Source organism: Equus caballus, chromosome 19 (assembly GCF_041296265.1).
Source record: "Equus caballus isolate H_3958 breed thoroughbred chromosome 19, TB-T2T, whole genome shotgun sequence".
In the NCBI taxonomy this organism is placed as follows: domain Eukaryota; kingdom Metazoa; phylum Chordata; class Mammalia; order Perissodactyla; family Equidae; genus Equus; species Equus caballus.
Window position 1 is genome coordinate 48136338 of NC_091702.1, and position 26750 is coordinate 48163087.

Below are 26750 nucleotides of genomic sequence, written 5' to 3' on the forward strand. Positions count from 1 at the left end.
TTTAATTATAAATTATAAATATATGATTTAATATAAAATATCTAAAATCTAAAATATTCTATTACCTATACTTATTATACTTAGATAGTCACTTTATTTATTTATTTATTTATTAAGATTTTATCTTTTTCCTTTTTTCTCCCAAAGCCCTCTGGTACATAGTTGTGTATTTTTAGTTGTGGGTCCTTCTAGTTGTGGCATGTGGGACACCGCCTCAGCATGGCCTGATGAGCAGTGCTATGTCTGTACCCAGGATTCGAACCAGTGAAACCCTGGGCCGCCAAAGCAGAGCATGTGAACTGAACCACTCTGCCATGGGGCAGGCCCCAGATAGTCACTTTAATATACTGATATTACATATGCCTTCAGGGTAGCACACAATTTTGACACACTATAAAAATAAAAGGTTTTACTAACTTATTTGGATACTTCAGTTTCACAAAAAGGAAATGAAATTATGACTATTAGAAGCAATCTAACATCTAGGAAAAAAAATCCTCTCAGTTACCAAGAATAAAGCCTATACTAAATAAAATGTTCTAACTGATTTGCAAACAAGCAGTCCTACATGCATTTATGCCATTAAGAAATAAATGGGATTCATTGTCTTCAGACTGTACTATAAGAGTGGTAAGTTTGTTCTTGAGGCTAAAAAGAAAACTGCAGAATTTGGGGGCAAATAAGAAACATTTACCAAAACAAATCATATGCTGGGCCATAACACAATTGTCAGTAAATTTTAAAGGAATGAAAAAAATGACAACATATGTTCTTTTACAACAGATAATTAAATTGGTAATCAATAATAATTAGATATATAGCAAAGTTCTAAATATTTGAAAATTAAACAGTTCTAAATAACTTAGGAGCAATAAAAAAGAAATATTAAAAAAACTTCAAACTAAATCATATTTAAAATAACAAGGCAAAATTTGTGGGATGCAGCTCGAGCAGTGCTTGCATGAAAATATATAATGCTAAATGGTTACATGAAAAAGAAAGACTTAAAAGCAATTATGCAAGCTTCTAGTTTAAGAAGCTGGAAAAAGAAGAGGAAAGTATATCCAAAATAAGTAGAGGAAGGACATAAAAATAAGAGCTTAAATCAATGAAACTGAAAAGAGAAAAAAATTGAGAATATTCACAAAGCCAAAAGTTTATTTTATGAAATTTTATGAAAATATTAATAAGATTGATAAACCCTAGCAAGACTGATCAGGGGGCAAAGAAAGAGAAGATGTAAATTACCGATATCAGAAATGAGAATCCGAGAGACACAAAAAAGATAATGTGAAAATGTTAGATATAAATTTTATGCCAGCAGGACTTCCAGAATGGCTGCATAAGGAGCTCAGAAAATTCCCTTCTCAAAAAGCAGTGATAAAAGTGGACAAAATTGACATAAACCACTATTTAGGACTCCGGAAATTTCCCAAAGCTTATATCAAATTGAGAATTGTTTGCTGAAGAGAAACTACAGAAACTCAGTCAGAATAGTGAGAGTCTGTGGAATTTTAGCCAGGGGCTGCTCTCATTCCCCTGCTCCCCAGTTTCATGGCTCTAGTTCTACCAGAGCAAATCGAAGCCAGGTGTCTTTATTATTGAATTTTATCAAACATATAAAGAAAAGTGCCAATCCTTCACAAACTTAGCTGGAAAATACAGGATAGAATTCATTCTATGAGGTCAGTATTACTCTGATATCAAAGACAGACAAAGATATCCAGAGAAAAGAAAACTACAGACCAGTTCCACTCCTAGGTATCTCCCCAAGGGAAATAAAAACATAACATCTATACAAAGACTTGTTCATAAATGTTCACAGCAACATTATTCATCATATTCAAAAAGTAGAAACAATCCAAATGTCCATCAATTTGTGAATGGAAAATAAAATGTGGTCTATCTATAAAATGGAATACTATTTAGCAATAAAAGGGAATGAAGTACTGATAATCTACACTACCTCAAAAACATTACGCTAAGTTCAAGAAGCAAGATGAAAGGACTACATATTAAAATGCAACGTGTCCAAAAAAGGCAAATCTATAGAGATGGAAAATAAATTAGTGGTTGTCTAGTGATAGGAATGAGAACTGATGACAAATGAACATGAAGATCTTTTTAGGGCTGATAAAAATGTTCTAAAATTTGATTGTGGTTATGGTTTTGAACAAGTCTGCAAATTTACTAAAAATAATTGAATGGTAAACTTAAATGGTAAATTTTACGTTATATAAATTATACTAAAGTATCTTTAAAAAACACTTTAAATTATCATTACGTTTATTAGTTTTTTCCAACTCTCAGATGGATGACAAATTCGTTGAAAAACACAAACTATCAAAACTGACACAAAGGGAAACAAAAATCTGGATAGCCATTATATCTATTTTAAAAATTGAATTTGTAATTTAAATCCTTCCCACCAAGAAACTCTAGGTCCAGACAGCTTTACTGGTTAATTGTGTCAAACATCTAGGAAAGAAATAACACTAATCTTATGCAAACTTTTCTAAAAGTAGAGTAGGTGGGAACATTTTTCAATTCATTTTATGAGGCCTAAAAACCCTGATATCAAAACCTGACAAAGACATTCCAGGAAAAGAAAATTAAAGGTTAATATTCCTCATCAAAAGAAATTCCTAACAAATTGCCATATCAAATACAGTAACATACTAAAAGGGTAATACATTGTGACCATGTGGAATTTATCCCAAGAATGCAATAATAGTATATTATTTGAAAATTAATCAGTATAATTCAGCAGAGTAACAAAATAAAGGAGAAAATAATATGATCACTTGAATTAACACAGTAAAAGGGTCCGAGTGAATCCACAAGCCACTCATGATAAAAATTTTCAGCAAGTTAGGGTTAAAAGGAATCTAGACTGTCAATCTAGAACTAATGATATTCTTAATGGTGAAATATTGAATAGTTTCCCCCCAAGGCTGGGAATAAAGCAAACTGTCCGTTCTTACCATGTCTATTAAACATTGTACTAAATGTCCTAACCAGTGCAATAAGGCAAGAAAGAGAAATAAAGAGTGGAAAGTCCAAAGTAGAATTGACTTCTATTCATAGAAACATGATTGTCTATGTAGGAAACCACAAGCAAATACTAGGACCAATAAGTGAATTAACAAGTTTACAGGATTCAAGTTAAATATACAAAAACACTAGTATTTCTAAATAGCAGAAGTGAATAATTGGAAAATGAATTTAAAAATAATACCATTTACAATAGTATCAACATATGTGAACCACTTGGGGATAAATTTAACAAAATATATGCAAGAATCCCACTTGCAAAATGAAAAAACATTGCTGAGAGAAATGAAGATGCCAAATAAATGGAACATCGTATTATATTTATAGATGGGAAGACTACATACTATCAACATGCCAATTCTCCTCAAATTTTTCTATGGATTCAATGCAACCCCATTCATAATTTCAGTAAGCTTTTTTGAATGAAATTGACAAGCTGATTCTAAAATGTATACGGAAATTGAGGAGTCCAGCTCCTGGCTAAAAACCTTTGTGTGATTTTTCAGGTTTGAATAGGCAATTACAAAGGATTTTCTTGGCAGGCCTCTCAAGGGGAAAGTTGCCCTCCCAAGACCAGACTTAGTGCACAGCCAATGCATTGCAGTCTCTGAAGGAAGTTGCAGTCAAGATTCAGGGCCCTTTTCTAGGCAGGTCATGTTTTTATGCCTATTTGCATTCCTAGCTCAAGTGCCTTCATTGCTAGGTCTCTTTTTCTGAGGCCTGTGCAGAAGTCTTCTTCAAGTGCCTCTGCTGAGGTATCCTTATTGGGGAAAAAGGGGAGACTCTGAAGACCCTTTTCCCTACTCTGACAATCTACCCTATACTCTTCCACTCCTAGCCCTCCTCCCTCTCCCTCTCCTCTGACCTCAGGGTCCATAACACTGTGAGAACCTTTTGTTTGGGGCAACCTCAACAGTGAGAAGAACTCTATGTCCAGGTTGATCCACCTGACCCTCCACTGCTGTGCTGTTCCCTGGGGCAAAGTAGAACAGGGGGGATTTGATGCTTTTTCCAGTTTTAGCTTCTTGCTTACAACTCCAAAGTAAGTGATTAAAGGCTTCAGTTTGGCTCATTGTTGTGTTAATCAGCTATTCTGACACCTAACAGCTCAGTTGTGCTCCTGTCAGAAATTCAAAAGACCTAGAATAGCCAGAACAATTTTTAAAAAGTGGAATAAATTTGAAGGACTTATGCTACCTGATTTCAAGACTTACTACAAAGCTACATTAATCAAAACAGTGTGGGATTGGTAGAGGGAGAAAAACAGATTAATGGCGCAGAGTAGAGATTCCAGAAATAGACCCACACTTTATTTTTGACAATAATACCAAAAGAACTCAATGGAGAACAAAGGATCTTTTTACCAAATGGTACTAGAGCAACTGAATATATGTGGACAAAAGGAAACCAACTGTTACACATCATACTCACAAACTGAGATTGATCACAGACCTAAACATAAATGCAACAGTTATAAAACTTTTAGTAAAACAACAACAAACAAACAACCCTGGGATAGGCAAAGATTTCTTAGAAAGAACACAATAAGAGATAAACATAAAAGAAAAAAATTGATAACTTAAGCTACTTCAAAATTAAAATCTTCTCAAAAAAAAGGCACCGTTAAAAATGGATGGGTAAGCCACAGATTGGTAGAAAATATTAGCAATACATATACTTAACAAAGGGACTTGAATACAGAATTTATTTTTAAAAACTTCTACATTCAATAATAAAAAGAAAAACAATTGGGTAAAAGATTTGAACATACACTCCATAAGGGAAGACATACAAATGATCATCAGACATGAAAAAAGTGCTCAACATCATTAGTCATTAGAAAAGGCAAAATAAAAGCACAGTAAGATACCACTTGAGACCCTTTGGGAAGGCTAAGATTAAGAAGACTTACAACACTAAATTTATCAGTGAGGATGTGGAATAACTGAATGTTGACATATTGCTGGTTAGAATGCAAACTGCATAATCTTTGAAAATTTTTTGATGTTTCTTATAAAAATTAAATATATTCTATTACCGTGAAATTCCACTCCTAGGTATTTATCAATAGAAATGAAAGTACATGTCCCCAAAAATGTGTACAAGAATGTTCAGAGAAGCTTTATTTATAATAGCCTCCAAAGGGAAATAATCCAATGCGCATTGAAGGGAGAACAGATATACAAACTGTGATGTATTCATATACTGGTAAGCTTCCAAGTAATAAATGTATTGGATACTCATTCATGCACAGACATATATATATATATTTACATATATTGGAGAATATTATTTAGAAACCAATATTTGGCACACACACATACATAAAAATATATATACACATATAAATATATATTTATAAATATATATACATATATACAGTATTTGAGTGTGTGTTTATATATATACATATATATATATATATATGTGTGTGTGTGTGTATATATATAACCGTATATATATGCCAGATACTGGTTTCTAAATAACTTTCTCCAATATCATTCTCTGGAATTCTCCAGAGTTCCTTGCAGAAAAGTTGATTCCAGGGCTAGGGTAAGAAATCTATAAGATAAGCCTGGAACATCATGTAGTACCAGAAAATAAGAAACTGCTAAAAAACATGATGTGAACTATCAAAAGGACACAGAAGCCATCTTGATGGGGTTCCATGTGGTCAAATCTGGGGTAATTTGAGCATCACAACAAATGATAGTAACAAAATCTTAACTCATTGAATAAAATAGAAATCCATAATTCCATACTGATGCAAATAAGTAAATAAATATTTATATAGGATAGAAAGTTATGCTAACTAGTAAAACACTAATTAATAAACATAGGGAGAATAATGGAGTTAGAAAATCACCAATGGATGGTAAAACTAATGGGTGAAACTTTGAAGATGTTTACATAATTTCACATCTTTCTCCATAAATTAATTACTATTTACAAAGGGAAATAATAACTTTATAGTGGAGAAATCTAGTGGACATCACCTTAACCAAGCAATCAAAACTAGCACCATGAATGTTAGGATAAACCATCATCCTGTACCTTTCGACATCATAAACTGAGAAAGACACCATCTTACTTCTGTGGTATACCTGCTAAAATGCTTAATTTTATTCTAATCATGAGAAAATATCAGACAAATTAAAACTGAGGTACATTAAACAAAATAACTAGTCTGTACTCTTGAAAAATATCAAGGTCAAAACCCCAAATAAATGCTAAAGAACTGTCCCGGATTAAAGGCGATTAAGAAATAAAAAGTGAAAGCAATGTAAGATGCTGGATTTGATTCTGTTCTGGGAAAAACCAATATAAATGACATTATTTGGACAAATGTAGAAACTGAATATGTTCTGTGGAGTCAACAACAGTATTGAATCAAAGTAGAATTTTTTGATTTTAATAAATGTACTGTGCTTATGATGTAAAAGCATGCCTTTGTTCTTAAGAAACACACAGTGAAATAGATCAATTTCCAACTCTTAAATTTGTTATATTATCTTTCCAAGTTCAGAGAAAAACTCTTAGTTACTCACATTTTATAAAAACTCAATGTGGTAATATACCCCCCAAAATACAAGTAACTAGATTTCAAAGGTTCTTAAAGAACCTATTCTAGCAAAAAGTTCCTAAACAAAAATGAGAAATCTGCAATTTATCTCTGATCATAGACTCAAATGGCAACTAAAACAATTCAAGTTTTAAGGGTCTCACAGATTAGTACAAACAAATTGGCTAAAGTATTCCTAAATAATAATGTACAATAGGTTCCACATTGTATTGCTATTGGTAGACCATTCTCCATGGTCTGGGTCCTTTTAGTGAAGGTATTTACAGTCAAGAGTGTTTGTATAAGGAAACATCCAAGGATAGTAAAGCTCAGAGGCAGCTCCCTCCCTGGAGACAATTCAGGGTAGGAAAGATAAAGAGCTCTCCTTCACTTCCCCAGAGAAGATGTGCTTACATTCCAGAGTAAAGATAAGGTCTCTCTCCCCAGATGGGAGGATGCACAGGTCACCAGCAGACCTGAGTTTTTAAAATTTGGAGTTCTTCTTTTGTAATACCACTGCATATGCAGGTACCATCTGTCCCTCACCATGTTACCCTGCTGGTACTGAGGCTCTGGTAATTGATGCATGATGTTGCTCTAGCTGCTGTTTCTGCTGTCAATAATAAACTATCTTTGCCTCTGACCCAGAGGCTGTTTTCTGTCAATAAATATACACACAAAAATGTGGCAGGCTAATTAACTAGCTTGTAAGAGGGAAAATCTCAAAACCTGCAGAGTTTCTGACTTAGTTGCTGCTTGATACATTCTTCAAGAGTAGAACAATCAATAATCAACGGAAAAATAGGACTACTCAGTTAACTAAACCTGATTACACTGATCCTTGGGACTTCTCCTGGTTAGACTTAGGCCAACTAGGATATTGGACAGCGAGTGATTTACAAATATTTTGTATAATAATTGTAATTGTTTTGGTTTTTCTCCTTCTTTGATGTCTAATATCAGGTACTTAAATGTTGCTGCAGAGCCATTGTTCTGGGGCACTATTCAACTAACAATCTGCTTCACAAAGAGTCTGAGGCTCTCATGGTCTCAGCTTGGGGCTGAGTTTGACCAAAAGGATAGAATTGAGAAATTCTAACAAAAAAATGGTACAGACTTGGCATAACCCAGATGGGAGTATTCCTAAATGATGACAAACAGAATACAGAAAATGTCTTTTACACATGTCACAAATTAAACAGCTAATGTCTTCTGGAGAAGCCATAAATAACTAAAACTGTTTTAGTTGATGATTCATACAGCTGCCCAAGAGCAAATACCCTGATCTTTGCTAGCTGCTAACTTATTAGCATCTTACCCAGTGAGAGGAAAACACAAAGTTTATTATTTAGAAAGTGTCTGTGGTTTTTCTTTTTCTGCTTTTTCCTTTTCTCATATATAAATTCTGTTTTCATATTTGTTAGATAAAATCATCTATTATTGGTTTACTCTGTATTCAACTAAACAACATGGTAATAATTAACTATGTCTTCAAGTTATTCTTTGACAGATAGTAATAAAGCACCGTTCTTTCTAGCCCAGGGATACAACACTGTCTCATATTGTTTCTCTACATCCTAGATAAATAATCCATTTCTTAAAACTCCTCAAATTATTCTATTTTGAATATGTCATGTGTATCCTGCTCTGAGTCTAAAAGATACATTTTACATTTGTTAATACACTTAGTCCTTTTAACATTTTATCCTCATTTTGCAGATAAGGAAACTGAGCACAGGAAAGTTTAAGTAACATTTCTAAGATCCAGCAGCTAGAAAGAAGAATTAGGATTTGAATCCCAAAGAATCTGACTCTAGCATTTACGCTCTTCAACTCTACAGATTATTTTAGTTTAAAAAAAAAAAAGAACAACAGAGCTCTCCGCGAAGCCTAACCATCAAAGCTCTATGGTTCTGTATCCTCTGGAAATTATGGGAAGAAGAAGAGCTGATAATAATAGAGCTGACTCAATATCATTCCTTTGATCTTTGGAATAAAAGTGAAATAATCACATTTAATTTTCTCATTACATTCCTTCAATGACTTTAATTTCTCAACCTCTTTTTTCCATGAACTTTGTTCTCTCTTGCTGCATTCTATCAATTTCTAATTTTACTCTTCTTAATGACTTTCAAGTCAGAGTATACTATATACCTTCATTAATACATACCCTGACTAGAATATAAATTGAATGAGGGCAGGAATTTTGCCCCCTGCATTCTAGGGAGTGATTATTCTCAAAGGTTCAAGCTTTTCTAACTATTTCTGGTATCTAATGATTCTCACCAACTCACACGGCTAAACTCCTAAGGAAGGTATTTTTCAGAGACATGGCACCAAGTTTTCTTCTTGTTTATTTTTTTAAGTTTTAAAAAATTATACTTGAAAATATTCTTAATTTAAAAACTTCAAACAATAAATATAAAAGTCCGCTTTAATCAACCCACTATATGCCAATCCCCTTTTCAGAGATTACTGCCATTAACAGTTTTGTTTATATCCTTCTTGCCCTTTATCTATGTTTTAACAAGCAAATATTCGTTCTATAACTTTCTTGTTTTCACTAAAATATGTCTAAGAGATATTTCCTTGTTTGTATTCTTTAACTATTGCATTGTATTCTATGACAAAAATAATATGTTTTCTAGAAAAGTATCTTCCTATTTATGGACATTTACATATGTTGCAAATATTTTGCTATTACATATAATGATGCAAGGAATATCCTTCTACAAACATTGTGCATAAGTGAGAGTCTCCAGAAATTGTAAAAACTTCACTAAGATTAGAATTTCAGGGTCAAAAGATATGCTTAGTTTTATTTGAAAAGATAAAATATATGGATATAAGAGGATCCCTTTCCTCACAGTATGGTTAACAGAAAATATTAGCAATCCTTAAAAATTTGCCCATATAGGGGCTGGCCCCGTGGCCAAGTGGTTAAGTTCGCGCGCTCCGCTGCAGGCGGCCCAGTGTTTCGTTGGTTCGAATCCTGGGCGCGGACATGGCACTGCTCATCAGACCACGCTGAGGCAGCGTCCCACATGCCACAACTAGAAGAACCCACGACAAAGAATACACAACTATGTACCGGGGGGCTTTGGGGAGAAAAAGGAAAAAAATAAAATCTTTAAAAAAAAAAATTTGCCCATATAATAGGTAAAAATTGGTATTCTTTCATTTTTTCCTTGTTACTAGTGAAGCTAAGAATATTTGCAAGTTTATTGGCCATTTGTTTTTCTTCCTGTGTGAACTGCCTGTTTATATGCTTTGTTTATTTTTTGACTGGGTTATTTTTTTCTTATCAATGTGTAGGAATTTAAAAAATGTATTCTGGATAATTACAGCATATCAAAGATAAACAAATGTTGCACAGTGTAAGTAATAGCCTAAATCTTGATTTTTAAAATTTTACTATATATTTTGGTAATTATCCTATGTAAACTCATATTTGTGTGTACTCTAATTTATTTACCTAGAATTTTGTTGATAGACAGTTAGGTTGCTTCTAGTCTTTTGCTAACAATACAATAATGATTATCCTTCATAAGTTACTTTGCACTTAAATACTGAGTATATTTATGGGATAAATTTCTAAAAATAAACTTAATGGAAAAAATTTTCTTATACTTTACACTTTTATTCAGGTATAACATATATAAATAGAAGTGTACATAATTGTACACTTCAATGAATTACTGTGATGTGAACAACCCCACGTAATTAAAATTAGGTCAAGAAATAAAACATTATCAGCAACTGCATGTCCTCCCAATTATTACTCTTCTCTCCTCCCCGCAAAACATAACTTCCTATATCAAAAATCAGTTTTGCATGTTTTTGATAGATGTTTGTCTTCTTTCTTATATATTGTTGCATATAAATGTAGTTCATTTATTTTCATTGCTATAGAATTCAATTGGACTAATATACTATAATTTATTCCGTCTACTCTGATGGACATTTAATTATTTGTAGTTTGGAACTATGATAAATATAATAGTGCCATTGCAAATAATGCTACTGTCTTTTGGTGCACATGTGCTTCCATTTTGTTGGGTATATATCTAGATATGAAACTTTTGGGTTGTAGGGAATGCATATATATGTATGCTAAAATGGAGTAAATAAAGCTAACAATTTTATAAAGTCAAGTCATCAATTTACCCTCAGCAGTAGTGTGTGAGAGTTCCTGCTACTAAATATCTTTGCAAAACCTACCAACATTACTAATGGGGTTGTATATCTTTTCATATATACATGAAAAAAATATTTTTCATTTAGATAACCTCTTTTCTGACATTTGTTCAAATTTCTTCTGCATTTTTTTCTACTAAGTTGTTTGTCTTTTTCTTATTGGTGATTCATGAAACTCTTTATACTCTGGATATAAGCCCATTGTCAGATGCAGTTAATCCAAATATCTCTTCCTTGTCCTGCCATTTCACTTTCCTAATGGTACCTTTTTTCCAGGTTCTTAACGTTTCCTTATGGTTAATACTTTTTGAGTAATGTTGAAGAAATATTTCTTTAACCCAAGTGTTATGAAGATATTCTCCTCTAATATCTTCTAGAATCTGTGTATAGTGGGAGAGAAGAGTCAGATCCAATTTTTTATATAATCTTTCAATTGACTTTGTATTATTTATGGGGGGGGGGGGGCTGCGGTGGGGACCAGTCATTTCCCCCATTGATCTGTAGAAATGGTTTAGTTATATATGCCTGGATCTATTTCTGGGTTCTTTATTCTGTCCATTGGTCTATTTGTCTATCTATTCTGTGCCAATGAAAACACTGTCATGACTAAATAGCTTTATTTAATAAGTCTTGTCTTCTAGTAGAGCAAAGCTTTTCTTCAATACTGTCTTAGCTAGTTGTGGCCCTTTGCATTTCTCTATAAATTTTAGAACCAGCTTTAAACTTCAAGGAAAAAAATCTACTGAAATTTTTATTGGTATTGTGGTATATCTACAGATCAATTTGGGAAAAACTGACATCTTTATACTATTATTGAATTTTCCATCCCATCATTTAGGTTCTTTATCTTAAGTTTTATAGTTTTCTGTGTAGAGGTCGTGAACATCTTCTATTAGATGCATTCCTAGATCTTTTACTATTTTTATTTTATTGTAAATGGAATCTTTATTTTTATACAATTTTAGTTTCTAATTATTTTTTAAGTATATGGAAACATATTTTAACATTGACTTCATAGCCAGCAATTCTGTTAAACTCAATTACTAATTCAAATAATTTATCTAACTATTTAGATGCTCTACATACACAATCATAATTTTTTTCAATTTCCTTCTTTTCTAATTCACGTAACTTTGACTTATTTTCCTTTCTATATTGCCCTGGCTAGGTTCTCTGGTACAACGTGAATAGAAGTGGTGATAGCAGCCATTCTTATCTTGTTTTTAATTTAGAGGTAAGTTTTCAACATTTTACTATAAAGTATGAATGATATTTGCTGCTGTGTATTAGATTAAGGAAATTTCCTTCTTGTTTAAATTAGTTAATTGTTTATTTTTAAATCATGAATACATATTGAATTTAATCTAATGTTCTTGCTTTTCACATTTCATGGCTTAATCATATGCTTTTCTACTCTATCCTGTTAATGTGATGAATTACACTGGTTCATTTTAAATGTTAAATGTTGCATTCTTGTTGTAAACCAAACTTGTTTATAATATGTAATATTTTTATTGCTATATTTATTTATATTTTGGTTGGAATTTTTATATCTATGTTCATGCATGATATAAACTTATAATTTTCACCTTCTGTAATGCCCTTTTTAAGTTTTAGCATCAAGTTATGTTTGCCTCATAAAATGAGATTAATGTGATCTTTTCCTTTAAAATTCTCAGAAAAATTTTGTGTAATACTGGTATTACCTATTTCTTAAAACTTTGGTGGAATTTATATGGGTAACCACTTGAGCTGGAGTTTTTTGGCAGTTGAATATATCTATGAAGCAGTTGTCCAAGCTGTCTTTCTCAGACAAGTGTAGGTTCTTCAGAGGTTCTATAGGGATTGTTACTCCCACAGTTACTTTACATGGGAAATATGCTCTTTAACTGACTTATTCTAACAAACTTCAGCTCCTGAATCTGGCGATATACTTTCATGGCCTCTTAATTAGACATCCATTTGCCTTTATAGGTCAATCTCTTACATAAGGAACCCTGAAAATGGCTTGAGCTCAGTCATTTTCCATGGTAACTAGTGGGGCTGTAGGACAAGCATATATTCCTGCCATATCAAATAACAGGTTTATCAGCTGTCTCACACTCCCTTCCTCTCCTCCCTTCCTGTCAGCTTTTTTATCAAAGAATTTTTCAGTCAAGAAGGAAGCTCCTCACATGGACAAAGAGAACAGATTAGTGGTTACCAGAGGAGAGGAGGGGGTGGTGGGTGGGCACAAAGGGTGAAGTGGTGTACCTATAATATGACTGACAAATAATAATGTACAATTGAAATTTCACAAGGTTGTAAACTATTGTAACCCCTGTCAGATGGCTTCAAAGAGTTCTTTTAGAGCTCACCAGACTTAGCTTAGGGGCAGACTGGGAATTATAGAAATAGAGTCAAACATATTTAGAAAATGTACCATTTGATAAAAGATAATTCCAAATTTAGAGGAAAAAGATAAAGTATTCAGGAAGTGGTATTGGCACAACTCTTAGTCATCAGGAAAGAAATATAGTTTAATCCCTGTTTCATACCCTATACCTAAATAAATCCCAGATAGATTAAAGACTTAAATATATTATAGAAACAATATATCGGAAGAGAATATGATAATTTTTTATTATCTTGAATTGAGGAAGGCTTTTCTAAGTATGACACAAAATTCAGATCTAGAAGAAGAAAAAATAGAATTACTTAATTTTTAAAAAATTTACACATGGAAAAAAATCCTAAATAGTCACAAAGCACAGAAAAGCAGGGAAAATATTTACAAGTTACATCACAGAGAAAGCTAACTGCCCTACTATGTAAACAGTTTTCACAAAACTATAAGAGAAAGACCAACAACTACAGAAAAATGGACAAAGAATATAAACAGAAATGTCACAGTTCAGGAAAAGATGTTCAGTTTCACTTAAGATATGAGAAAAGTCTATCAATATTATAATAACTTTCTTCCACTTAACAAAATGACAGGATTAAAAGTTTGGTTATACACTATTGTTAGAAAGGTTGTGGGGAATCAGGCATTCTTCTAAATTGCTGGTAGGAGTACAATTTTACACAACTTCTATGGAGGGCTACAACCTAGGAATAAGAATTAATTAGAATTAAATTAGCTTTTAAAGGAAATACAATCCAAATTTCAAAGATAGGATATCTGATTGGATTATGTTGTTCTGAACCTTCTTCTACCTCTTAGCTTCTCAACCTGTCAGAGGAAATGTAAATACTTTTTGGAGGATGATAAACATCATGTATAACCTCAAATTATCTCTATAACATTTATACAGTCATGCACTGTATAACAATGTTTCAGTCAATGATGAGCTGCATGTACAATGGTGGTCCCATGAGATTAGTACCATATAGCCTAGGTGTGTAGTAGGCTATACCATCTAGGTTTGTGTAAGTACACTCTATGATGTTTGCACAATGATGAAATTATTTAAGGACACATTTCTCAGAATGTATCCCCATCGTTGAGTGACACGTGACTATATACATGATGGTATATAATGTTCAACTACAAAAAAAAGAAACAAAACCAAAAAGCAAACCTAGATTACATGAAAACAATATAATGTGACCAAAAACCAAGACAAATAATAAACTAATAAGAGATATAGAGTTCTCAAACATATATTTAAAATGACTATATTCAACATTTTCAAGGAAATAAAAGACAAGAGTGATAATTTAGGAAGATAACAGGAAGATTTAAGAAAAAAAAAATGTAAGGTCTAGAACTGAAAATAACTGAAATTGAATTCCATGGATAGATCTAGCATCAGATTAGATACAGTTGAAGAGAGAATTAGTGAATACTAAAAGATAAGACGTATCCAAAATGAAACACAAGAAGGAAAAAAGATAGAAAATATAAAAACAAACAAAATAAGTGTAATAACATCCTAACAACATTAAAAATGGGAATACTATCACAAGTTTGACATCAAGGAAGAAGAAATAACCACAGTTTATCCTGAAATCATTGATTTTCTTAAACCATTTTCAATCTAATAAAAATCCAGATAAGAGATTCTTTCCACTTCTAGGACTTCAAGAAGCATTTAAATATATCAAACATATTAAATAAATAAAACAAATTAGAAAAGAATGCTTAGCTACTTACATTCCATATGCTGAGCTTACAGCAAGACTAGTAATCTGTTGGGGAGGTTCACCATCCACCCACACCAACTGAATAACAAGTTCTGCTTGATACCCTGGAGGCATCCGCACTGGTCGTGTCTTAACACTAGAACAAAAAGAAAACGTAGTTCTATCACATACAGTTTAAATAAGTATGCTCACGCTCCTCTTCAGAAGTTACATAGAATCTTCTTACAGAAATATATACATCAGGCTTTGAGGGCAGTATGCAGGTGAACAGTGTCTTCTAGTTTTCTCAAAATACATCAAGCCACTTTTGATTGCTTAGTTTTCTTTTTAAGGAGCTTTTAGTCAGTCAGGTCCACAAATCCAGCTGTCCCTATCACATTTTTCTTTTGCGAATAGTATTTATAATTATTTTTATTACTTAATTATTTTTCTTACATAATACTTGTTACATATACGTAAGTTATAATGTGTAACAACAGAAAGAATGACCATTAATCTACCACCCAACTTAAGAGTTCAACATATCCAAAACCTGAATTCCTTCTCTTTTCTTCTAAATTTGCTCCACCTGCAGGCTTCTCTATTTCATTTGATAGCAACTCCTTTCTTTTCAGTTATTCAGTTAAAAAACCTTAACATCATCCTTGACTAATATCCTTCTCTCATACCTCACATCCAATCAATTATCAAATTCTGTTGGTGCTACCTTCAAAATATATCCAAAATCTGACCATTTTTTTACTTCTCTACTGCTACAAACCTAATTGAAGTTGACAAGTAAAAATACAGGATATCCACTTAAGTCTGAATTTCAAATAAACAGTAAGAACTTTTTTTTTTTTTACTATAAGTGTGTCCTATGCAATATTTGGGATATACTAATACTAAAAAATTTATTGCTTATCTGAAATTCAAATTTAAATGGGCATCCTGTATTATTATTTGATGAATCTGCCAGATTTTAATATCATCTCTATTTAGGTGCAATAGCCTCCTTACTGGTCTCCTGGCTTCTACCTTTCCCTTCCACCCTAAAATCCATTTTACACATAGACACCAAAGTAATCAATTTATAATTTGAGAAAGAGGTGTCAAGAGGAAATAGGTGGACTCTGAACTCACCTCCTCCCATGGACACAACGAATTTACAGCTATTCTGGGAACAAATACCCCTGAGAGCGAACTGAAAACTGGATAAAAAGAACTCCCACAAAAAGGGACAGTCCTGACTGCAGTGGAAGAGGGAGAAATTCCTTTCTGGAGTGAAAAAAATCCACCTCTGCAAGCCACAGCACTTCATGGCCAGCCAGAAGCAATCCTAAGGCACATGGCCTTCCCTGGAGGAGTGGGGGACCTGAACAGGGGAGCTTTACCACTATAGGCTTCCTCTGGACTCAGCACAACCAAGACGAGTGTCATAATATCTGGCTTTGCTGGCTCTTAACTGCAAGGGGAACACCCCAGAAAAGCTATCAGACATAAGGGGAAAAAGCCAGCTCTTAAAGGACCTAGGCATAGATTTAATCATTTTGGAAAGCAACCTAAAATCACCAGAAAGAAAGGTGCACAGTCTTTTGGTGAAAAGAGACTCACCTGATAGTCTCTGAGCGCATCTCAATGAGATGTGAGACTCTCCAGGGACTGAGACATTCATGGCAGCCATTATTGTGACCTAGTATAGGTGTTCTGACACAACACTGGCAGACACCATTGGAGTTCTTCCCCTCGCCTTTTAGCCCAGGGTCTGCCCCACACACTAGAGCAGCAATTTAATCCAGCTCAGCCAGGGCAGGCAGCCCACCCTAGGAACTGGTCCCACCCAACAGTAAGCCCTTGGGCAACTTGTGGGCCTGCATAGGCTGGGTGCCTGGATCCTTTGCAGCCGAGTGAATGGGTCTGCCTCTGAGGGGCCTGCAAGGAGCAGGTGGAATGCGTGGGGTGTTGGTGGAATGTGTGGGGCCTCTGCAGGGGGGCTACTGTGTACACTTCAGGGAGTCAGGGTGTGCACATGGGACAGGACTGTGTTGAAGGTGTGTGTGGCCCTGTGGATGATGGGGCATGGCAGCTGCAGAAGACTTGTGTTTCTCCAACAGCCACATAGCATATCGGCCCCACCTTCTAAAGCCTGAAACAAATGAGTGCTCCCATGCCTGGGGTGAGCCAGACTCAGCTGCAATCCTGAAAGAGATGACAAGAGTCTTTCAGGACAAACGCCTACAGAAATTGTATGCCCCTGAGCCTAGCAACCAGCCACACTGGGGGCCTACTCACTTAACTGAAAAACTGCAACAGGAATGTGCTATTAGACCTTGCAGCCAACTGTGCTGAGGCTACCCATGCCCAATAAAGTGACCGAAGGATCCATAGCAGCCACACACAGCTGAGCATTATGACCAGCCGGTCTAGGGAGATCCTAGCTTCCCTGGGCACATGCAGCAAGAGCAACCCTGCCACAACACAAGGACACACAAGCCCACATAGGGGACACTCCTCGAACATTTGGAAGTGGTGATGAGAGAGAAGCACACTGCTCAGGCTCATAAGGCATCTCTTACATAAGGCCACCTCCTCAAGATCAGGAGACACAGCTGACTCACCTAATACATAGATAGAAGCACAGAGAAAGAAGCAAAATGAGGAGGCAAAGGAATACATTCGAAGTAAGGGAAGAGGACAAAACACCAGAAAAAGAAATAAATGAAATAGAAATAATCTACCTGACAAAGCACTCAAACTAATAGTCATAAAGATGCTCACTGATCTTAGGAGAAGAATGGATAAACTCAGTAGGAACTTCTACAAAGAACTGGAAAATACCAAGAACAAATCAGAAATGAAGAATACGATATTGGAAATGAAAAATTCACTAGAGGGACTCAATACCAGAATAGATGATACAGAAGAACAAATCAGCAAGCTGGACAAAAGACTAGAGGAAATCACCCAAGTTGAACACAAAAAAGACAAAAGAATTAAAAAGGATGAAAATAGTCTAAGGGACCTCTTGGACAACATCAAGAACACTAACATTCATATTATAGGTGTCCCAGAAGGAGAAGAGAGAGACAAAGGGGCAGAAAATCTATCTGAAGAAATAATAGCTCAAAACATTCCTCACCTAAGGAAGGAAAGAGACATCCAGGTATAGGAAGCAGAGAGAGCACAAAACAAAAAAAAACCCAAAAAGGCCAATACCCAATACACATTATAATTAAAATGTCAAGAATTAAAAATAAAGAGAGAATCCTAAAAGCTGCAAGAGAAACGAAACAAGTTACAGAAAAGGAAACACCATAAGGCTATAAGCTGAAGTCTCAGCAGAAACCTTACAGGCTAGAAGGGAGTGGCACAATATATTCAAAGTGCTAAAAGGAAAAAACCTACAACCAAGAACACTCTACCCAGGAAGGTTATCATTCTGAAGGAAGGAGAGATAAAGAGTTTCCCAGACAATCAAAAATTAAAGGAGTTTATCACCAAGAAACCAGTTTTACAAGAAATGATAAAGGGACTTATTTAACTGGGAAAGAGAAGACCACAAATAGGAATAAGAAAGTTATCAGAAAAAACAAAAGGCAATAAAATCACTAGTAAGGGCAAAATACAGTAAAGGTAGCAGATCAACCATCAATGAAGATAACATGAAGGTCAAAAGACAAAAGTACTAAAATTACCTATTTCCATGATAAGAGGGTAATGGATACACACACACACACAAGAGGTTAAATATGATATCAAAAACTTAAAATGTGGGAGGAGGGGAGTAAAAGAGTAGAGCTTTTAGAAGGAGGTCAAACTAAAGAGACTATCAACTTAATATAGATAGCTATTACCTAGGTTATTACATATGAATCTCACAGAAACCTATAATAAATACACAAAAAATTAAGAGAAAGGAACCCAAACATAATACTGAAGAAAGCCATCAAACCACAAGGGAAGAGAGCAAGAGAATGGAACAGAGAAGAACTGCTAAAACATGCAGAAAAAAAGTAACAAAATGGCAATAAGTACATACTTATCAATAGCTACTTTAAATGTCAATGGGATAAATGCTCCAATCAAAAGGCATAGGGTGGCCGACTGGATAAAAAAACAAGACCCATATATATGCTGCCTAAAAGAGACACACTTCAGACCTACAGACATTCACAAATTAAAAGTGAAGGGATGGAAAAAGATACTCCATGCACATGGCAATGAAAAGAAAGCTGGGGTAGCAATACTTATACCAGACAAAATAGGATTTAATACAATAACTATAACAAGAGACAAAGAAGGGCACTACATAACGACAAAGGGAACAATCCAACAAGAGGATATAACACTTGTAAATATCTATGCACCCAACATAGGAGCTCCTAATATATAAAGCAATTATTAAGAGACATAAATGGAGAAATTGTAAAACAATAATTGTAGGGGACTTTAACACTCCACTTACACCAATGGATACATCATCCAAATAGAAGATCAATAAGGAACCATTGGCCTTAAATGATGCATTAGACCAGACAGACTTAGTATATGTGTAGACACACACACAGAATAGTCCATCCAAAAACCACAGAATACACATTTTTTTCAAATGCACATGGAAAATTCTCCAGGGTTGATCACATATTAGGCCACAAATCAAGTCTCAATAAATTCAAGAGGACTGAAATAATACCAAAGGTATGACCACAAAGGTATGAAAGTACAAATAAAGTTCAAGAAGAAAATCAGAAAAGCCACAAATATGTGGAGATTAAACAAAATGCTACTGAACAACGATTGGGTCAAAGAAGAAATCAAAGGAGAAATCAAAAAATACCTGGAGACAAATGAAAATGAAAATACGACATGCCAAAATTTATGGGATACAGCAAAAGTGGTTCTAAGATGGCAGTTTATGGCAATACAGGCCTACCTCAACAAACAAGAAAAATCACAAATAAATACTCTAACAGTGCACCTAAAGGAACTGGAAAAAGAGCAAACAAAGCCCCAACTCAGTAAAAGGAAATAATAAAAATTAGAGCAGAAATACATGAAATAGCGATTAAAAAGAAATAGAAAAAAATCAATGAAACTAAGAGCTGGTTCTTTGAAAAGATAAATAAAATTGACAAACTTTTAGCTAGACTCACCAGGGAAAAAAGAGAGAAGGGTCAAATAAATAAAATCAGAAATGAAAGAGGAGAAATTACACAGACACCTCAGAAATGCAAAAGATTATAAGAGAATACTATGAAAAGCTATATGCCAACAAATTGGATAATCTAGAAGAAAAGCATAAATTCTTAAAATCATACATCCTTCCAAAACTGAATCAAGAAGAAATAGAGGGTTTGAATAGACCAATCACCAGTAAGGAGATTGAAACATTCATCAAAAACCTCCAAAAAATAAAAGCCCAGGACCAGATGGCTGCCCTGGTGAACTCTACCAAACGTTTAAAAGAAGACAATATCTATCCTTCTCAAACTCTTCCAAAAATTGAAGAGGAGGGGAAGCTTCCTAACTCATTCTTTGAAGCCAACATTATCCTGATAGCAAAACCAGACAAGGACAACACAAAAAAAGAAAAATTACAGTCCAATATCACTGATGAACATTGATACAAAAATTCTCAACAAAATACTAGCAAATCAAATACAACAACACATTAAAAAGATCATACACCATGAGAAAGTGGGATTTATTTCAGGGATGCAGGGACAGTTCAACATCTGCAAATCAATCAACGGGAGACACCACATTAACAAAGTGAAGAATAAAAATCGCATGATCATCTCAATAGATGCAGAGAAAGCATTTGACAAGATACAGCATCCATTTATGACAAAAACTCTGAGTAAAATGGGTATAGAAGGAAAGTACCTCCACATAATAAAGGCCAGATATGAAAAACCCAGAGCTAATATCATTCTCAAGGAGAAAAACTGAAAGCTATCCCTCTAAGAACAGGAACCAGACAAAGATGCCCACTTTCACCACTCCTTTAACACAGTATTGGAAGTCCTAGCCATAGCAATCTGGCAAGAAAAAGAAATAAAAGGGTTCCAAATTGGAAAGGAAGAACTGAAACCGTCACTACTTCCAGATGACATGATTTTATATATTGAAAACCCAAAAGAATCCACAAAAAAACTTTTAGAAATAATAAATGAATATGATAAAGTTGCAGGATACAAAATCAACATAAAAAATCAGTTGTGTTTCTACACACTAACAATGAAGTAGTAGAAAGAGGAATTAATAATAAAATCCCATTTACAACTGCAACAAAAAGAATGAAATACCTAGGAATAAAATTAACCAAAGGGGTAAAAGATCTCTACACTGAAAACTATAAAACATTGTTGAAAGAAATTGAAGAAGACACAAAGAAATGTAAAGATATTCCATGATCTTGGATTGGAAGAATTAACATAATTAAAATGCCCATACTTCCTAAAGCAATCTACAGATTCAATGCAATCCCTATCAAAGTTCCAACATTTTTCACAGAAATAGAACAAAGAATCCTAAAATTTATATGGAACAACAAAAGACCCTGAATAGCCATGGGAACCCTCAGGAAAAAGAACAAAGCTGGAGTTCAGAATATACTACAAAGGTATAGTAACCAAAACAGCATGATACTGGCACAAAAACACACGCACAGATCAATGGAACAGAATTGAAAGCCCAGAAATAAACCCATACATCTATGGACAGCCAGTTTTTGACAAAGGAGCCTAGAACATACAAGAGAAAGGAGTCTCTTCAATAAATGATGCTGGGAAAACTGGACAGCTACGTGCAAAAGAATGAAACTAGACCACTGTCTTACATCATACACAAAATTAACTCAAAATGGATTAAAGACTTGAATGTAAGACCTGGAGCCATTAAACTTCTAGAAGAAAACATAGGCAGTATGCTCTTTGACATCAGTCTTAGCAGTATAATTTTCAAGTGCCATGTCTGACTGGGCAATGGACACAATAGAAAAAATAAACAAATGGGACTACATCAAACTAAAAACCTTCTGCACAGCAAAGGAAACCATCAACAAAATGAAAAAACCTAACAATTGGGAGAATATATTTGCAAACCATATATCTGATAAGGGGTTAATATCCAAAGTATATAAAGAACTCAAACATTTCAACAACAAAAAAACTAACAACCCAATTAAAAAATGGGCAAAAGATCCGAACAGACATTTCTCCAAAGAATATATATAGATGGCCAACAGCATATGAAAAGATGTTCAACATCATTAACTATCAGGGAAATGCAAATCAAAACTACAATGAGATATGACTTCACTCCTGTCAGAATGTCTATAATTAACAAGACAGGAAACAAGTGTTGGAGAGGATGTGGAGAGAAGGGAACTCTCACTGGAGTGAAAACTGGTGCAGCTGCTGTGGAAAACAGTATGGAGATTCCTCAAAAAATTAAGAATAGAACTACCATAATCCAGTTATTCCACTCTTGGTTATTTATCCAAAGAACATGAAAACATGAATGCATAAAGATACATGCACCCCTATGTTCACTGCAGCATTATTCACAATAGCCAAGACTTGGAAGCAACCTAGGTGCCCATCAAAAAACAAATGGATAGAGAAGATGTGGTATATATACACAATGGACTACTTAGCTATAAGAAATGATGAAATCCAGCCATTTGTGACAACATGGATGGATCTTGAGGGTCTTATGCTAACTGAAATAAGTCAGAGGGAGAAAGCCAAATACCGTATCATCTCATTCATAAGTAGAAGATAAAAACAATGACAATCACATAGAGATAGAGATTGGACTGGTGGTTACCAGAGGGGAAGGTGGGGAGAGGGGAGGGGGAAAGGAGTGATTAGGCACATGTGTGTGGTAATGGATTGTAATTAGTCTTTGGGTGGTAAACATGATGTAATCCACATAGGAATTGAAATTTAATGATGTACACCTGAAATTTATATAATGCTATAAACCAATGTTACTACAATAAAATAACAATAAAAGATAAATAAAATAAAATTTGTCTGATCATGTCACTTCTTTATTCAAAACCCTATAATGACTCCTCATTTAATTATGATTAAAAGCCAAGGTCCTTACAATGGCCTATAATTGGCCCTCTATTATCTCTTTGACTTTATCTCCTACTATCCTCCCTGTTACCCTCACCTTTCTCCCTTTGTTCTGGCTACACTGACCTCCTTATATGTGAGGCACTTCAAATCTTTTGCTCTAGCTGTTCCTTCTTCCTGGAACACTTTTCCACCAGATATGCTTCAGCTAACTCCCTCATTTATTTTTTTGTTTAAATCTCACCCTCTTAATGAGGCATATGATGACCATTCATTTTATACACTAGGAAGAACAACAGCAAAAAAAAAAAAAAATCAAATAATTGCACAAATGCACATATTGATAAGAATGGGCAGATGTTTATTTCACTGGCTCTTCTCTCTTATTCCTTTCTTTTAAATTTTTAAAATTTTGTAGAAAAATGTTTATGTCATTAGAGGACTCACACTTTAATAACGGGTCTTCTTAGTTAATAAACAAATCAATCTACAGTGATTTCTTGAGCTCTGTTGAACTTCTTGTTCTCTTTCTTGTTTTCATTTTAACAGGAATCAATTACATGAAGTAAAGTGATATGAAGGGAAAATTATGTAAAATTATAACATTACAAAAGTTTTCCATTTGCTAAAATTTTATGATGATGTTTCCTCTTCGTAGATTTTCCTACCAGTCATTTCTGCTTACATTTCCCTTTCTTACTTCATAAGAAATTTTTTGGGGAAAAATCAATGACTATAAAAGTATAGCAACCGCTAATTGTATGGTAAACTAATTTTGCTCCTGAAATCTTATCTTTAAGTTTTCTATAAGTGTTTTCATAAGAAATGAAAAAACTAGTTTTCTAAAGTTCCTTGAGTAGCAGATTCAGATACAGGCATACGTTGTTTTATTGTACTTTGCTTTAGTGCTCTTCACAGATACTGCATTTTTGGCAAATTGAAGGTTTGTGGAAACCCTGTGTTGAGCAAGTCTATTGGCACCATTTTTCTAACAGCATTTTCTCACTTTGTGTCTTTGTGTCACATTTTGGTAATTCTCAAAATATTTCAAAGTTCTTCATTATTATGATATTTATTATGGAGATCTGTGATCTTTGCTTGTACCATTGTAATTGTTTTGGGGCACCACAAGTTGTGTCCATATAAGATGGTGAACTTAACAAACGTTGTGTGTGTTCTGACTACACCACCGACCAGCAATTCTCACATCTCCCTCCCTCTCCTCAGGCCTCCCTATTCCCTGAGACACAACAATATTGAAATTAGGCCATTTAATAATACTACAATGGCTTCTAAGTGTTCCAGTGAAAGGAAGAGTCTCAGGTCTCTCACTTTAAATCAAAAGCTAGAAATGATTAAGCTCAGTGAGGAAGGCACGTCAAAAGTTAAGATAGGCCGAAAGCTAGGCCTCTTGCACCAAACAGTTAGCTAAGTTGTGAAGGCAAAGTAAAAGTTCTTCAAAGAAATTAAAATTGCCACTCCAGTGAACACATGACTGATAAGAACATGAAACAGCCTTATTGATGTTAAGCAGAAAGTTTCAGTGGTCTGGATAGAAGATCAAACCAGCCACAATGTTCCCTTAAGCTGAAGCCTAATCCAGAGCAAGGCCCCGACTCTCATCAATTCCATGAAGGCTGACAGAGGTGACAAAGCTGCAGAAGAAATGTTTGAAGCTAGCAGAGACTGGTTCATGAGGTTTAAGAAAAGAAGCCATCTCCATAACATAAAAGTGCAAAGTGAGGCAGGAAGTGCTGACATAGAAGCTACAGCAAGTTATCCAGAAGATCTGGCTAAGATAATTAATGAAGGGTGGTTACACTAAACAATAATTTTTTCCATGTAGACAAACAGCCTTATATTGGAAGATGCCATCTAAGACTTTCATAGCTAGAGAGGAGAAGTCAATGCCTGGCTTCAAAGCTTCAAAGGACAGACTGACTCTCTTGTTAGGGGCTAAATCAGCTAGTGACTTTAAGTTGAATCCAGTGCTCATTTACCATTCTGAAAATCACAGGGCCCTTAAGAATTATGCTAAAGCATAATTCTGCCTGTGCTCTGATAATGGAACAACAAAGCCTGGATGATAGCACATCTGTTTACAACATGGTTTACTGAATATATTAAGCTCACTGTTGAGACATAATGATCAGAAAAAAAGATTCCTTTCAAAATATTACTGCTCATTCCACCCGGGCAGCAGACAAAACTCTCTGTCTGCCATTAGCGGAGGGGCCACTTCCAGGGTTCACAACTCCAGGAAAGTCCCGGAGAGAGTCCCAGAGGGCGAGGTGACCCCCAGTTGCCATTGCCCGCCCCGTGGGGTAAGGGATTGCCAGAGATCTCGGAGAGGACTGGGGCTGGTGGGAGCTCCAGAGGCTGGCCCTGCAGCCCGGAGGGGAAGCTCCAGAGTTCTGCCTAGGCAGCAGACAAAACTCTCTGTCTGCTATTAGCGGAGGGGCCACACCCAGCATCCACAACACCGGGAGGGTCCCGGAGAGGAGAATATCAGGCAGGGCAGCAGCTGACCAGCTACCACTGAAATCGGGATCTCCGGCTATCCTCCAGACAGGGCAAAGTGCTCCCCGAGTTCCTGGGGAACAGGACTGGGGCTGGGTGGAGTTCCAGCGACCCAGCTCCGTAGCCTAGGGGGAAATCCTACAGGCTCACAGCAGCCTCAGGGAAAGCCTCTGCACAGCACTAGTAGAGAGCACCCAACTGGCAGCCACAAGGCTGGAAGACCCTGGGACAAAAGTAGCTTAACTAGGTGAGCTAACCACAGACTGTAGAAGATGCCAATAGCTCTGCTGTGACCCATAGTGGACAAGTGAGATTTTGTGGGTTCCGACAGTGACGGAGCGGCAAATATAAGTGATCTTACCCCTGGCCGCTGGAAAAGACCATAACACCATTGCAGACCCCAAGGAGGGAGCACGTCTAGGTGGGCTGCAACAGTAGGCACCAACAGCCTGAAGCCCCCCCGTGACGGCCCCCACAGCAGAAGAGGGAATCCAAAGGACCACTGTGACTACAAGGAGGGGCCCAGGCCTGGTTAGCAACTGCGGATAGAGTTCCTGGTTGGTGCAGTATAAACAGCTGCTCCCCCACCACAGAGGCAGAAACAAGTGGAAGGAGCAACTAAACTCTATCTCTATGCAGAGGCACAAATCAACAACATCAAGCGATATGAAAAAATACATTAAATCTCCAGAACAGAAGGAAAATAACAAATACACAGAAAACAATCCCAAAGAAAATGAGATATATAACCTAAATGATGATGACTTCAAAACAGCCATCATTAAAATACTCAATGAATTAAGAGAGAATTCAGATAGACAACTCAACGAGTTCAGGAGCTATGTCACAAAAGAGTTTGATACAATAAAGAAGAACCAAACAGAAATACTGGAAATGAAGAACACAATAGAGGAGATTAAGAAAAATCTAGATGCATTGAACAGTAGGGCCGATAACATGGAGGAAAGAATTAGCAATTTGGAAGATGGCAATATAGAAATGCTGCAGGCAGAGGAGGAGAGAGAAGTAAGACTAAAAAGAAATGAAGAAACTCTCCGAGAATTATCAGACACAATTAGGAGATGCAACGTAAGGATTATAGGTATACCAGAGGGAGAAGAGAAGGAGAAAGGGGCAGAAAGCCTATTCAAAGAAATAATGGGTGAGAACTTCCCAAATCTGGTGAGAGAGATGGATCTTCAGGTGAGAGAAGCCAATAG

General features: G+C 35.3%; 1 protein-coding gene across 24 annotated transcripts in view; it reads right to left on the reverse strand.

Moving 5' to 3' along the window:
• Positions 1–26750, reverse strand: part of STXBP5L (syntaxin binding protein 5L) — a 349911-nt gene that overhangs the window by 103553 nt on the left and 219608 nt on the right. For all 24 annotated transcript variants that reach the window (XM_023623677.2, XM_070243721.1, XM_070243724.1 and 21 more), the window contains one exon: positions 14952–15077. In XM_023623677.2, the coding sequence (XP_023479445.1) occupies positions 14952–15077 (126 nt within the window). The remainder of the gene's footprint in view (positions 1–14951; positions 15078–26750) is intronic.